The sequence below is a fragment of the Eriocheir sinensis genome, chromosome 12, assembly GCF_024679095.1.
Source record: "Eriocheir sinensis breed Jianghai 21 chromosome 12, ASM2467909v1, whole genome shotgun sequence".
NCBI classification, from domain to species: Eukaryota; Metazoa; Arthropoda; class Malacostraca; order Decapoda; family Varunidae; genus Eriocheir; species Eriocheir sinensis.
Window position 1 is genome coordinate 15,774,152 of NC_066520.1, and position 14,974 is coordinate 15,789,125.

General features: G+C 44.4%; 1 protein-coding gene across 9 annotated transcripts in view; it reads left to right on the top strand.

Moving 5' to 3' along the window:
* LOC126997489 (probable 3',5'-cyclic phosphodiesterase pde-5) overlaps positions 1-12,767 on the top strand; it is a 164,627-nt gene extending 151,860 nt beyond the window's left edge. For 7 of the 9 annotated variants that reach the window (XM_050858594.1, XM_050858593.1, XM_050858595.1 and 4 more), the window contains 7 exons: positions 1,026-1,126; positions 4,968-5,205; positions 6,379-6,537; positions 7,115-7,284; positions 8,154-8,265; positions 10,229-10,309; positions 11,864-12,767. In XM_050858594.1, the coding sequence (XP_050714551.1) occupies positions 1,026-1,126; positions 4,968-5,205; positions 6,379-6,537; positions 7,115-7,284; positions 8,154-8,265; positions 10,229-10,309; positions 11,864-12,148 (1,146 nt within the window). In that variant the 3' untranslated portion in view covers positions 12,149-12,767. Of the gene's footprint in view, positions 1-254; positions 356-1,025; positions 1,127-4,967; positions 5,206-6,378; positions 6,538-7,114; positions 7,285-8,153; positions 8,266-10,228; positions 10,310-11,863 lie in introns of all 9 variants that reach the window. The other 2 variants (XM_050858592.1, XM_050858600.1) reach the window with 1 other exon arrangement.
* The last annotated feature ends 2,207 nt before the right edge of the window (positions 12,768-14,974 follow it).

A 14,974-nucleotide genomic window follows, 5' to 3' on the forward strand; every position in this document is an offset into this window, starting at 1 on the left:
AAATGAATTTAGCTATCGGAATCTTCATTTGTTGGAGACGAAATCAGTTTTCTGTACAATGACAAGGCTAGTTCATTCTTGTGTACACGTAGTTTGCTGCCTAGTGTATTACCTTGATTACTTTCGTCAATGATTGTAGATTATTCATCAATTGACATCTTGTTTGTCGACCCTGCATCTTTCCCCGGCCTCAGCCTCTCCTCAGGACCTGCCTTGTGCCTCCTTCTCAATGCCCTAGTTGCCTCCTCTTGCAGGTAGCCCTCGAGGTTCTCAGTTACCACAACTCTTGCTCTGACGACGAGCTTGACGCCCTGCAAGCTGAGAACGTTACCAAGCCTATCCCAGGGGTCGACGAGTAAGTAGGAAGCAGTTGAGCGGAGCGTCTGTCTGTGTCTGCAGCCGTGCCCTCGTTTCACCCATCTATAGTAATTTGGTTTTCTCTTTCATGCTCTGGCCCGTGGATGACTACTAACCTGTCCTCGTCTCTCCTGACTCTCTTTTCAGGGCCTATTTTAAGACACACCACGGACCTATTCTCTTTAGGCCCCCAATCCATGACTTTTTGGACACCTTCATGAAAATTTTGCCCTTTTTTAAAACTACACCAAAACCAAAACACATAATGTAGTGTCAATCCACCCCTCCATTCTAGAAACACCAATCCTCACACACCAACAAAGAATACATCAAGAAGGAAGTCAAAGAGGGTGTATCTGTGGTAACGTGTCTATCTTCTCCCTCCCACACACACAACACCACAACACCACCACTCTTAACTCCTCCCCGTCATCACCACACCACCACTCTTAACTCCTCCCCATCACCACCACCACTCTTAACTCCTCCCCATCACCACCACCACCACCAAAGTTCCGTGTGCTATCATGGAACACTCTCTGATCCTTCTAATCTAAAGGCTGCCGGGCCTGACACCACCCCGCTCTCCCGCACACCCTCCCTCCACACAGCCCGCACAGCACCACAGCTCCTCTAAAAGATTGCCCCTCCTCGTTCAACTCTTGCAGGTAGCTCTGGAAATGATGAGCTACCACAGCAGTTGTGCGCCCCTCGAGCTTGATATGTTGTCAAGGGAAGAGGTGCCAGGTGTCTTGCCAGGCGTAGATGAGTAAGTATAGGAGGGAGGGAGGCGGGGAGAAGGGGCTGCGCTTGGCGACTGAGATAAAGGGAGAATTGTAAAGGAAGAAAGTAAAGGGCAGGGGTGGGGGTGGGGGGGGGGGGGTTGTACACTCAGATTTCCTTGGTCCCCGTTACTCAAGTTGTCTACGTGTGTGTGTGTGTGTGTGTGTGTGTGTGTGTGTGTGTGTGTGTGTGTGTGTGTGTGTGTGTGTGTGTGTGTGTGTGTGTGTGTGTGATTTTGTTTTTAGATATGCAGCTTCAACGATGCAATAAGCGGTGGAATGTTTTGACCGAATAGGAGATTTGACTGCTGAGTTTGTGTGAAGGGAGGGGGGGGGTCGTGAATGTTCGTCTGTCTGTCTGTATGTTTGTCTTTTTGTCCATCTTTTTATCTGCCTGTCTCTGTCTGTCTGTCTGTCTGTCTGTATGTATGTATGTATGTATGCAAGGATGGATGTATCTATGAATGTAGGTTAGGTTAGGTTAGGTTGAGGTTAGGGTAAGGTGGGGTTGGAGAAGCGTGTGTGTGTGTGTGTGTGTGTGTGTGTGTGTGTGTGTGTGTGTGTGTGTGTGAAGGGGATCCAGGAAGCTGCTAATAAGGTCATGCACGCCTCACACACACGCTCAGCCGCTCACTATCCATTATAGAATAACAAAAGCCGGTCGCCAAGCGCAGCCTCTCCACCATCCTATGATACTCAAGATCCCATTAACCTCCCTCTTCCACACCCCAACTAGAGACAAAAAAAAATATATTAAACCTCCCCCCCCCCCATAAGATAAAGTTGAAATAACCCCCTCCAAAACAAAAAAAAAAAGGTCACAGATGATTTTTAACCTATGATCAAAACTAAACTATATACTACAATGATATCCTTAAAAAAATGTTAGATATTTCGATGATTCACTCCAGAATAGATGATAACACTCCTATTTAGATTGTATTCTCTCTCTCTCTATCTGTCTATCTATCTACTTGCCTATCCATCTATCTATCTATCTCTATCTCTCTTCACTGCACATGCGCACACTTGTTATTAGCTCAAAGAAACACAATTCCTCCCTTCCTATTAAACATCTTCTCCCAAACTGATAAACAGCATTATAGTCTCACAGTTATTCTTAGTACCACCCAAAAGAATAGAGACCTGACAGTATTATGCAACACTCTCAAGAATCTAAATACCTCTGAGGCCCATTGTAACCCCTAAACCTCTATTCCACTATGGTAGTTCTCTCTTCTCTCTCCTCCTGTTGCTTCAGCTTGTTCAGTGGATTCTAGTCTCTGTTCCTTAGACGCCATTTGGTAGTGGTAGTATAGCTTGCCTTCCTCCTCCTCCTCCTCCTCCTCCTCCTATTTATCATTGTCCTCTTTTTTTCTTGGTTTTCGGTCTTTTTCTCTACCCCACTCCTCCTCCTCCTCCTCCTCCTCCTTTTTCGATAGTCCCCGCAGCTTAGTTTTGTGAGTTGTTATCTGTTAGAGGAGTGCTTGCAATGTTCCCTCCGTTTCTCCCTCCCTTATGTTCCTATTTGGCAGTTATTCTCTCTCTCTCTCTCTCTCTCTCTCTCTCTCTCTCTCTCTCTCTCTCATCTTATTCCTATCTATCTATCTATCTATCTATCTATCTATCTATCTATCTATCTACCTATCTACCTGCCCAACTGTATACCTGCCCAAGTAGAGTGCTTTCAGGTAGAGCCTAACCAACTTTGCTGTTATTTAAAAGAAGAATAGTTATAAATATTTTAAAAGAGTATTACAGACATCATTGAGCTTTTTTATGACTAGTTAAATGATGCTCTTTGCTTTAGATATACAAAAATGTCAGAAATATGTTTTTTTTATTAGTATGCATAAGTGATGTTTTTAGTGCTCATGTTAGAGTAGCTTTTAAAATGGTATATTATTCAAGAAGGAAGATATGTCCCTCTTTTTTATTTCTCTTTTTTTTCTCGTCTCACTCCCTCGACACTGACTTTATCTCTTATCATTGACTGACTAACTGACTGACCCATGTACTGACTGACTGATTGATCCATGTACTGACTGACTGACTGACTGACTGACTGATCCATGTACTGACTGACTGACTGACTGACTGATTGATCCATGTACTGACTGACTGGCTGATCCACGTATTGACTGAATGACTGACTGGGTGATCCATGTACTGACTGACTGACTGACTGACCTTGAACCTTAACCCCAAGTCACCTCACCACGTCTACTTACGAATATTCTCCATCACCAAATCCTCCTCCCGACACTTCTCTACACTCACTTCTCTCACCTGTTTCCCCTTTCTCACCTCTCCTTCACCGGCCCATCCTCTTCCTCTATTTGTATGTCATCCTTACCAACTCCCTTTCCCACTCCGCTATTTTCTTCCGTTTCTTCTTCCTTTGCTCTCTCTCCGTCTTCCGCTCTTCCTCCCTACTCATTTTATCTTCCCTCCTTCCCCACCTCCTCCTTCCTCCTTGTCTCCCGTACTTCTCATCTCTTTCTCCTCCCCCATTCATTTGCTTCCCCTCTTTTCTTCTTTCTCTCGCATCTTCCCCCTCTTTCCTTCCTTTTCCCGTCCGTTCCAAAGTCTACCCATCTTCTCCTTTCCCATTCTTCTCCTACCTTTCTCCTCTTCTCTCCCCCCCTCTCCTCCGTCTCAAACTCTCCCACCCGCCTTCTCTTCCTTCCCTCGTGTCCTCCTGCCCCTTCTCCCTTCCTCCTCTCCTCCTCTTTTTCCTCCCAAATCCCTCGACCTTTCCTGACTCTTGCATCCTTCGACTTTGACTGATTAAGACTGGCAACGACTTAACACGGGATGAAACTTAGAGGACCTTGGACTTAAAACTAACTTAAGAGAGTGTATCAAGACGAGGACAACATTATACCTGAGTCCGACGATCACAAAAACAAGCGAAGCAGCCGATAACTTTTGCCGGAAGCGTTTGTTAAGAAGTGTCACTCTTGATTTATGCAGCAAAACACCTACGACAAAAGACAGACAGACAGACACGGGCAGATCGTCACCTCTCTGCCCTTGGGATTTCACTTCTAGCTGACAATAAGAAATACAACTAAAGGAGAATTCAACGTTAGGATATGTGTTAAGCAGCAAAACACCGACGACAAAAGACAGACAGACAAAAACGGGCAGATCGTCACCTCACTGCCCTTGGGATTTCACTTCTAGCTGCCAATAAGAAATACAACTAAAGGAGAATTCAAGGTTAGGACATGTGTTCAGCAGCAAAACACCGACGATAAAGGACAGACAGACAGACAGACACGGGCAGATCGTCACCTCTCTGCCCTTGGGATTTCACTTCTAGCTGCCAATAAGAAATACAACTAAAAGAGAATTCAAGGTTAGGACATGTGCACTTAGCTTATCCAGTACTACAACTGTCTAACTGTACCTAAAGAGAAAACAATCCCTCTGTTCACAATTTCACTTCTAATGGTAATAATAACAACCCAATTCAAAGACAAAACACAAAGACTCATGACAGACCAAATCTATAGCGTAGGAAAACAAATGTCATCCTATTCCTGACCTAGTAACCTAAAGAATAAAAGTAATCCCTCCCTATCCCAATTTCACTCCCCATTGACAGCAGTAACGGAGACAAAGACAAATTTCAAGGACAAAACGCAAAGAAAAAGACAAACTAAACCTACTCTTTACCCCTTAACAACCACAACAACAACCAACAGCAACAACCACGTACGTATACTAACCTAAACTTAAAACCTAACCCAACCCAACCTAACCTAACCAACCACCCAACCCAACCCCAGTCCCTGACCTCCCGCACTCGCTTCCCGGCAGCTACTACTTCTGCGCCATGAACCTGGAGGACATGACGAAGGTGCGACACGCCATCTACATGTTCGTCGACCTCTTCGGCCTCTCCCGCTTCGATAAGGACTGCCTCATCCGCTTCACTCTCACCGTCAAGAAGAACTACCGCCGCGTGCCCTACCACAACTGGACGCACGGGTTCAGTGTTGCCAACTCCATGTACGCCATCATCAAGCATAACCCCAAGAGCTTCCGGCCCCTCGAGGTAAGGAGGATTGGATGATGGGGGAAGAACAGGAGGAGGAGGTGGAGAAAGAGGAGGAAGAACAGATGATCGAAGAAGAAAAGGAGGAGAGGAGGAGGAGAAAAAGAAGGGTTATAGAAAAGGGAGGGAAAGGATGTAGTCCCCGAGGAAAAAGAAACGATGGAGAAAGGGAGCTGAAAGGGGAAAAGAGATGGAAAAGTAGAAAAGATATGAAGGGAAGACGAAAACGAAAACCAGTAAAAGATGAATAAGATGAAAACAAAGAGAAGATAAGGAGATAAAAGAGGAGGAGGAGGAGGAGGAGGAGAATGTAGAGATAAAAAGGTAAAGAAAATACAAGAGCAGTAGAAAGTAGATAAATTGAAAACAAAAACAGGAGAGAAAAGAGGAGAGGAGAAGGAGAAATATAGAGGGGGAGAAAGGGGAGGCGAAGAGAACGAAAAGGGGTAGGAAAAAAACTAAACTGGAAAAGGGGGGGAAGAGGATAAAACTGAGGAAGGGAGGGAGGAAGAAAAAACACGAAAGGGAAAGAATGTAACAGTTGAAATGCAAATAGGAGAGGTAGGAGGGGAACGAAGAGCGATAAGAGGATGTCAAAGAGAAAAAAAATAACAGACGGGAAAAAACGAACATAAAACTAAGAGAGATGGAAATAAAGTTGAGGAGAGTGGAGGAGGGATGAGAGTTGCTAAGCTTAACAGGAAACAACCCACAATAAAAAGGGAAGGACGAGGAGCTAAAAAAGGGAGGATTTGAAGGATTTGAGGTAGAAAAGAGTGGAAGAGGAAGAGGAGGAGGAGGAAGAAGAGGAGGAGGAGGAGGAGGAGGAAGAGGATATAAAGCTTGGAGATTTAGAAAAGTACAGCAGAACGAAAGAATATGAGAGAGAGAGAGAGAGAGAGAGAGAGAGAGAGAGAGAGAGAGAGAGAGAGAGAGAGAGAGAGAGAGAGAGAGAGAGAGAGAGAGAGAGAGAGAGAGAGAGAGAGAGAGAGAGAGAGAGAGAGAGAGAGAGAGAGAGAGAGAGAGAGAGAGAGAGAGAGAACACGCTCATCACTCATTCATGTCCCTTGATAGCTAACAGATGAGTGAACTAATAGACACACCCACACACTCTCTCCCTCTCTATCTATCTATCCATCACTCTAACATCCTCCTATATCTCCCTCCCAACAGTGTCTCTCCTTGTTCATCGGGTCCCTCTGTCACGACCTCGACCACCGGGGGAAGAACAACAAATTTATGCTGGAGACGGAGAGCCCCCTAGCGGCCATCTATACGACCTCGACCCTGGAACACCACCACTTCAACCAGACCGTCACCATCCTCCAGCAGGTGAGATAGATAGAGAGATAGGCAAACAGACAGATAGATAGATAGATAGATGGATGGATGGATAGGGAGGGAGAGAGTGAGAGTGAGTGTGTGTGCGTGTGTGTGTATGTGTGTTTGTTTATGCCTTATGCACGTGATAGGTGAAGGAATGACTAATTGAATAAATGAATAATAGTTCTATACATGTTATTAATCTCTTGTTGGGGGTTATGTAGGGTGTGGAGGGGGGGGAGTGTGTGTGTGTGTGTGTGTGTGTGTGTGTGTGTGTGTGTGTGTGTGTGTGTGTGTGACAAAAAAAAAAGGACAGACAACGCACGCACAATAATTTCGATAAACACACACAATAACAAAAAAAAGACCATGACAATCTTAAGTAACCAAACACACACAAACACACAAACAAAAAAATAAAAAATGAAAACTATTAACACTAACTAAACCCATTCCTCTCTACCCCCCAAAGAGCAAACATAAAAAACTCATTCACTGACACACCCACACACTTTATACTCAACCTAATCCCCCTCTCACCACCACCACCACCACCACCTAACACCCTCCCTCTAACACCCAACAGGAGGGGCACAACATCTTCGGCAAGCTCACCTCGACGGAGTACAAGCAGGTCCTGGGCAACATCAAGCACTGCATCCTGGCCACCGACCTCGCCCTCTTCTTCCCTAACAAGGCCAGACTCACGCAACTCGTCGAGGACAACCTATTCGACTGGGACAACTATGACCACAGGTAAGGGAGAGGGAGAGAGGGAAGGGAGAGGAGGGAGAAAGGGAGATAGAAGTATTGAGAGGAGGGAAGAGAAGGGGAGAGAAAGAAGGACAGGAGAGGCAGAGGAGGAGGAGGAAGGTGAGAGGAGGGAGAGAAGGAAAGGACAGGGAGTGAAAGAGGGATGGAAAGAGAGGTAAAAGGAGAGACAGAAGAAAGAGAGAACGAGGGGAGGAGGGACGGAAGAGGGAGAGGGAGAGGGAGAGTAGTGAAAGAAAGAAGGAGATAGTGAGAGAAGGAGTAATGGGAGTGGAAGAGGAGAGAGAGAGAGAGAGAGAGAGAGAGAGAGAGAGAGAGAGAGAGAGAGAGAGAGAGAGAGAGAGAGAGAGAGAGAGAGAGAGAGAGAGAGAGAGAGAGAGAGAGAGAGAGAGAGAGAGAGAGAGAGAGAGAGAGAGAGAGAGAGAGAGAAAAAATACCAGAAAAAGACAGGAAATTGAGTATGATAACAAAAATGAAAAGAGGATACTGAAGGGGAAAAAAAAGAAAGAAAAGCGTAATGGAAAAACACGCAAAGGAGTATAAAGAAAATAAAAACTTCATTTCATCTCTTTCATCTCTCTTCGTCTCCCAGCCCTTCCCCTATTCCTCATTCTCCCTTTCTCCTTCATTCCCTTCCTTCGTCTCCTAGCCCTTCCCCTATTCCTCAATCTCCATTTCTCCTTCATTTTATCTCTTTCATCTCTCTTCGTCTCCCAGCCCTTCCCCTATTCCTCATTGTCCATTTCTCCTTCGTTTCATATCTTTCATCTCTTTCCGTCTTGCCCTTCACCTACTCTCCTCCACCACCACCTTGATCACCTGCCACTCACTCGGACCTCTCGCCCCCGTTTCAGGATGCTCATAGAAGCCATCGCCATGACCGCCTGTGACCTCTGCGCCTCGGCCAAGCCCTGGGAGATGCAAGCCGAGACTGTCAAGGTCATCTTCGAGGAGTTTTACGAGCAGGTGAGAACGATGACGCCAGGGAACCGGGTCGAGAGAGAAGGACAGGTGATTGGCAGAAAGAAAAAGAGGGAAGAAACGGATGGACGGGGTGTGAGTGAAAGAAAGGGAAAAAAGAGACGGAGGGAAGAGAAGTGAAAGAATAGGAAAGGAAGAAGGAAAATAATGACAAGGGAGGGTAAGGAATAGAAAAGAAAATGGATAAAAAGGATTGGCAAAAAAAATGGAGAAAGGAGAGGAACGGATGGGATATGAGTGCAAGGAAAGGGAAAACTGACAGGCAAGGAAAAGGGGTGAAAGGGGAAAAAGAAAGAGGAAAAAATTAAAAGGAAGGGTTAGAAGCATAGAGGAAGACGTGTGTGTAAGGAGTGAAAGATAAACAGGAAAAGGAGAAAAAAAATGGAAGTGAAGAACAGGGAGGAAAGATGGAAAGAAATATATAAAGAAAGGGAAAGGAGAAACGGGAGGAAAAAGTGAGAGACGAGAAAACAGAAGAGAAGAAATTTGACGTGTATAAAGGAGAGGAAATTCGTAGAGAGGGAGAAGAAAGGCAAGAGAAGATATGAGAAGGAGGAGGAAAAAGTGGAAAGAAGGTCGAATGAGTAGAGGTTGAAAAAAATAGTGAGGGACAGGATAAAAAAAAATGGAAGAAAGAGAAAAAAATAGAAAAGAAAAAAAGAAAGGGAGATAAAAGGGATACGGAGGCGAAATATGGAAGGGAGAAATAGGAGAACATGTCTATTGGGAGGGAAAAGAAAGGAGTAAGCAAAAATCAAAGGGGGAAATGAAGAAAAAATTAATTAGGAGAGAAAACAAAAGAAGGGAGATTCAGCACGGAGATAAAAAAAAAAACACGGGCGCAGACAGGTAAAAAAAATATGTAGGAGGGAAAATAAATATACATAAGAGAGACAACGTGTGAATGAGAGCTTTGTGGGTGTTATTATATATATTTTTTCTGGTGTATATTTTTTTTCCTTTCGTCCTCCTTCTGAATGAGTAATGAATCCGCTTATGAATGAGTGAGGTGAGGAGGCAGTGTTTGTCTTTCATCACGTGTTTTATTTATTTTTATTTTATTGGGAGAAATATTGCGAGAAAGATATTGTGTTTTGAGGTGGTCGTGCATCGTGGATGTTAGACAGGTAGAAAAATGATGATGATAATAATAATAATAATAATAATAATAATAATAATAATAATAATAATAATAATAATAATAATAATAATAATAATAATAATAATAATAATAATAATGAACACCTTTTCTCTTCCTTTTCTCTCATTCCCTCATCTTTCATCTTTGTTTATCCACTCCCCTCCCCTCTATCCCCTTCCATCCTCTCCTCTACTTCCTACCTTCTCCTACCCTTTCCAACTTTCCCCTCCCTCCTTTCTTTCGTACCTCACCCTTGCCATCCTTTCTCCTCCTCATCTTTCCTTTCTCCCCTCACTCAAATTTTCATCTCCCTCTCCTTCTCTCTCTACCTCAACCTCGCTTTATCCTCCCTAACACTTCCTTCCCTTTCCTCGTCTTCCTTTCCTCTCCTCTCCCACTTCCCTCGCCCTTAATCAAATTCTCATCTCCCTTTCCTTCCATCAACCCTTCCTTCCGCTACCCTTCCTCCCAAACCCTTCCTTCTCTTTCCTCGTCTTCCCTTTCTCTCCTCTCCCACTTCCCTCGCCCTTTATCAAATTCTCATCTCCCTTTCCTTCCCTCTACCCTTCCTTCCTTCCCTTTCCGCCTCTTCCCTTCCTCTCCTTTCCTTTCCCAATTTTCTCATCCTTAAACTCTCTACCTCACTCTCCTTCTACATTCCCTCCCTCTCTATCCTCCCTTCTCTTTCTCCCTCTACCCTAACCTCTCCTCCCATTCCGCTCCCTTCCTCTCCTCCCATTCCGCTCCCTTCCTCTCCTCCCATTCCGCTCCCTTCCTCTCCTTCCCTTCCTCTCCTCGTCATTGTAGGGAGATGCGGAGAAAGCTGCCGGCAAGAACCCAATCCCCATGATGGACCGGACAAAGGTGAACGAACAGGCCGAATCACAGGTGAGTAACGATAACTGACCTCCTTCATCTTCATCTTCATCATTCTTATCAGCCTCGTCCTCCTTGCCTTTATTTTTTTTCTCTTCCTTTTTTTTCTTTCAGTTTTTCATCATCTTTCTCAATCGTCTCTTCCTCATCCTCCTCTTCTTCAGTTTCCTCTTCCAAGTCTTTACCTTTTTTCTCCTCTTTTTGTTGTATTTTTTTTCTTCAAGTTTCTCATCTTCGTCATCTTCGTCTTCCTCGTCACCATTATCTCCTTCCTCCTCGTCAGCTTCAGCCTTCTCGTCCTTACTTTCTTCTCTCCTCATTTTTATTTTCTTCTTTATTTCTTCCTCCTTTTCATGAGCTTCCTCCTCCAGGTCTTTACTTTCCCTCTCTTCTTTTTTATATTTCCTTCTTTTCTTGTTCCTCGTCTTCTTCATCTTCATCAGCTTCCGCCTTCTTTGCTTTACTGTTTTCATTTATTTCTCATCTTTATATTTTCTTCCTTTCTTCTTCCTCCTCCTCGACATTCTTTTCATCGTCCTCCTCCTCATCATCACCATCATCAGTTTTCTCCTCCTTATCTCTATTTATTTTCTCTCATCTTTTTATTTTTCTCTTCTTTTCTAGTTCGTTTCTTTTTTTTCTTGATTCCTCCTCCTCCTCCTCCTCCTCCGTTTCGTTATCTTCTCCCTCACTCTTCCCCTCCTCATCCTTTTTCTGTTCCTCTCATTATCATTATTTTTTGTTCTTCGTCGTCTTCTACTTCTTTCTCTCTCCACTGTTCTCTTCTTTATCCTCCTCTGCGCCTTCTTCTCCTCCTCCTCTTCCTCCTCCTTTTAATCTTCATCATTACTGCTCTTTCTTTCTTTTTTTTTTTTTTTTGCCATTGTTGCTCTTCTTGGATGTGGTGGTGGTGGTGGTGGTGGTGGTGATGCAGATATTGTAATTTCCATTGTATATTTCTCGGCCTTTTTTTCCTTTTCTTCATTTTTTTATTTATACAGCTTTATTTCTTTGTCTCTTACTTATTTTTTCCTTCTTCGGCTTCTATTCATATTTCTCTTTTTGTACTTTGTTTTTGTTTTCCTTTACGCTTTCTATTACACTTTCATTCGAGGTGTGAGCGCTTCCTTCACTGACGTAAGGGTTATGGGTTGATGGATTTCATGATAATAATTGTAAAGTATGTAGGCTTTTCCGATATTCATAATTCTTCTCTACATTAAGTATGAGTAGAGCCTCTATTCTCTAGATTTACCTTCTATATCTCTCTATATATCTATCTATCTATGTTTTTTTCTTATCTTCCTCATTCTCCCGGCGCCATATGACCCAACAATTGCGGCCCCAAGATGAACGTTCAAATAATCAATCAGATCAATCCTCATTCTCTCCCTCTCTCTTCTCCTCATCCTCTTTCCTTTCTCATCATTAATATTTTTTGTCCATACTCTTTCTCTTGTTTGTTATACTTCTTTGGCCTACTATTCCTCTTATCTTTCTTCTTTTTCCCCCTCCTCTCCCTCCTCCTCCTTTTCATCTTCCTCATCATTATTCTTATGTTTCCAGGTCGGTTTCCTCTCTGGGATCTGCATTCCTTGCTACGAACTGCTCCACCGACTCATCCCCAACACGGAGCCTCTGCTGGACGGCTGCAAGAACAATCTGCAGACGTGGAAAAAGATCGCAGAGGAGAAGCGGAAGGTGATGAAGTCCAACAGCGAGGTGGAAGGCGAGGAGGAGACGGACACGGGCATCGAGGAAGTGAACGAGGAGGAGGAGGAGGAGGAGGAGGGAGTCGAGGCCTTGCAAGACATCGACGACGAGTGTGTGGACGGGAAGAGCGGAACTTAGAACCGTGTTGAGAAGGAGTGCGATCCGACGTGAGACCACCGACCGAGCGAAGGACTGTCTTGTCTTTCGAAACCAACGTTCGCAAACGCCAACGTGTGACTCTGATGACAAGACTGCAGTGTGAATAGCGCAAACCAGCGTGAAAAACCTTAGTGAGACGATACATAACACTGTGAGAACAAATGTGGTACTCTTTAAAACACCGCATCTCGAAATGACACAAATAATGGTACTTCTTCATATCCTCCCAGACACTCAAGCGCTGTTTTCTTCCTAGTGAGAGAAGTTTCAGGTGTGTTAACTTAACCTCAAGCACAACAAAGGGACAGAACCTAAGCAGACAGTACGGACACTCTCTCTACTTATGAGAAGGAAACTTGAGAGGAAAAGGAAGGAAGTTACGGTCGTTTTAGCGTCAGATACAAAAGGGGCGGATCCTAAAAAGTCTCTCCACTCTTTCTGCCCACGACGAAAAGACTCGAAAGGAAAGTGAAGGATGTTTCGGGCTTTTTAACTTCGGGCACAAAATGGACAGAACCTCAACAGTTTCCCCACTCTCTCCACTTGACTTGGAAGGGAAGGGAAGGAGAGAGAGAGGGACAAAATAGGGACGGAACCTCAACAGTCTCTCCACTCTCTCCACTTTACTTGGAAGGGAAGGGAAGGAGAGAGAGAGGGACACAAAAGGGGCGGAACTTCAACAGTCTCTCCACTCTCTCCACTTTACTTGGCAGGGAAGGAGAGAGAGAGGGACACAAAAGGGGCGGAACTTCAACAGTCTCTCCACTCACTCCACTTTACTTGGAAGGGAAGGGAAGGAGAGAGGGACAAAATAGGGACGAAACCTCAACAGTCTCTCTACTCTCTCCACTTTACTTGGAAGGGAAGGGAAGGAGAGAGAGAGGGACACAAAAGGGGCGGAACTTCAACAGTCTCTCCACTCTCTCCACTTTACTTGGAAGGGAAGAGAAGGAGAGAGAGAGGGACACAAAAGGGGCGGAACTTCAACAGTCTCTCCACTCTCTCCACTTTACTTGGAAGGGAAGGGAAGGAGAGAGAGAGAGGGACAAAATAGGGACGGAACCTCAACAGTCTCTCCACTCTCTCCACTTGGAAGGGAAGGGAAGGAGAGAGAGAGGGACACAAAAGGGGCGGAACTTCAACAGTCTCTCCACTCTCTCCACTTGGAAGGGAAGGGAAGGAGAGAGAGAGGGACACAAAAGGGGCGGAACTTCAACTGTCTCTCCACTCTCTCCACTTTACTTGGAAGGGAAAGGATTTGGGAGAGAGGGACAGGAAGGGACAGCATACGTTAAGTTAGTTCAGGGTCGTCCTAGAAGAACACATACGCACTTATCTTGCCACCTTCCCTAGACTAAGCGCCACCCTCACCCCGGGCGGCCCAGTGCCATGAATTACTGATTAAGGTCGTGTGTGCTGTGTGGCTGTCTGTTACCTGAGGAATGGGAAGAAATACCAAGGTGTGTGTGTGTGTGTGTGTGTGTGTGTGTGTGTGTGTGTGTAAATGTCTGTGTCTGTGTGCGTGTGTGAATGTGTGTGTAGGTGCCAATGTATATTAAGTTTATTTTCACTTTATGCCTGAAATAGTTAGTCACTGATTAACAAACTAAGCCGGGAATTAGACTAAAGCAAGAAAACACAATATCGGAGGTGAAAATTCGGGGTCTTGTGTCTCGGAAAGCATCTGTATCAGCCTTTGTTAACCCCTTGGATGCCGACCACCTACAAAAAGACATCACCAAGCTACAGGAGTGGAGCAATAAGTGGCTGCTACAATTCAATGAAGAAAAATGTAAAGCCATATAACTTGGGAGGGGAAGTCCAGCATACCAATACCACATGGGAAACACTCCACTATCCAACACTGAGGCAGAGAAAGACCTGGGACTATATGTTACCGGGCTACCAGTGAAAGCCAAATCCGTGCCAATCGCAGCGGACGGGTTAAGATGTACATGTTTGAATCTTGCGAGTGAAAATCAGCAGAAGGATATTGTTTGTTATTATGACGTTGTGCTGACACTCTTCTCGGCTTGATCAGTTCGTTAAGCTGTAATATGACCGGATTAATTATGTTTCTCAGTGATGTAAAAAATTTCATGTCGGATAAAGAAAAAAATCGACAAGAATGAGAAACAAACAAGACATTTTTATGATTTATAACGCTCATCAAACAAGTTATTTTTTTCCAAGTGGAGGATAAGTGCATTCGACGAGGTGTTTTTTTTTTCAATTATGTTTTTGTTTTTCTTAGGAATATATTATGTAAGTGTGTGTGCGTGTAAGAAAACAAAGCCTTCAAAAGTCTTGTGTATAAAATTATTGAAAGAGCGCGGGACCTTCAGAAAAAAAAAGTTCGTGTGGGAAAGAGAGCAAAAATTAACAAAACAAACAATGGATCCATGAGTCAGATTTTCATAATATTCTACTCCTGAATCCCGCACATATAATTCCCCCCCCCCACCCCCACACCCCCACACTCACGATGTTTCCACTCCCACGATCCACCATCATTAAACAAGGATCCAAATGTGTGCGGATATTTCAGAAAGTCTACAGGAGTGAATGAAAGAATGCTCCACTCTCGCGTCACACAAATAACCTTCAACATACACAAGCATAGTCCCCCCTCTGTCTCCATTATCACAAATCACCAAACTAAACATTTACGTGAATGGAGGAGCAAAATTTCCAGGAAGCCTTAAATGAGTGGAGGAAGCGAATGAAAAGGCGCGAGAATTTTAGAATGATCTACTCTCGTATTACACTCAAATCCCCCCCCCCCCCCGCCCCCCACACACACAC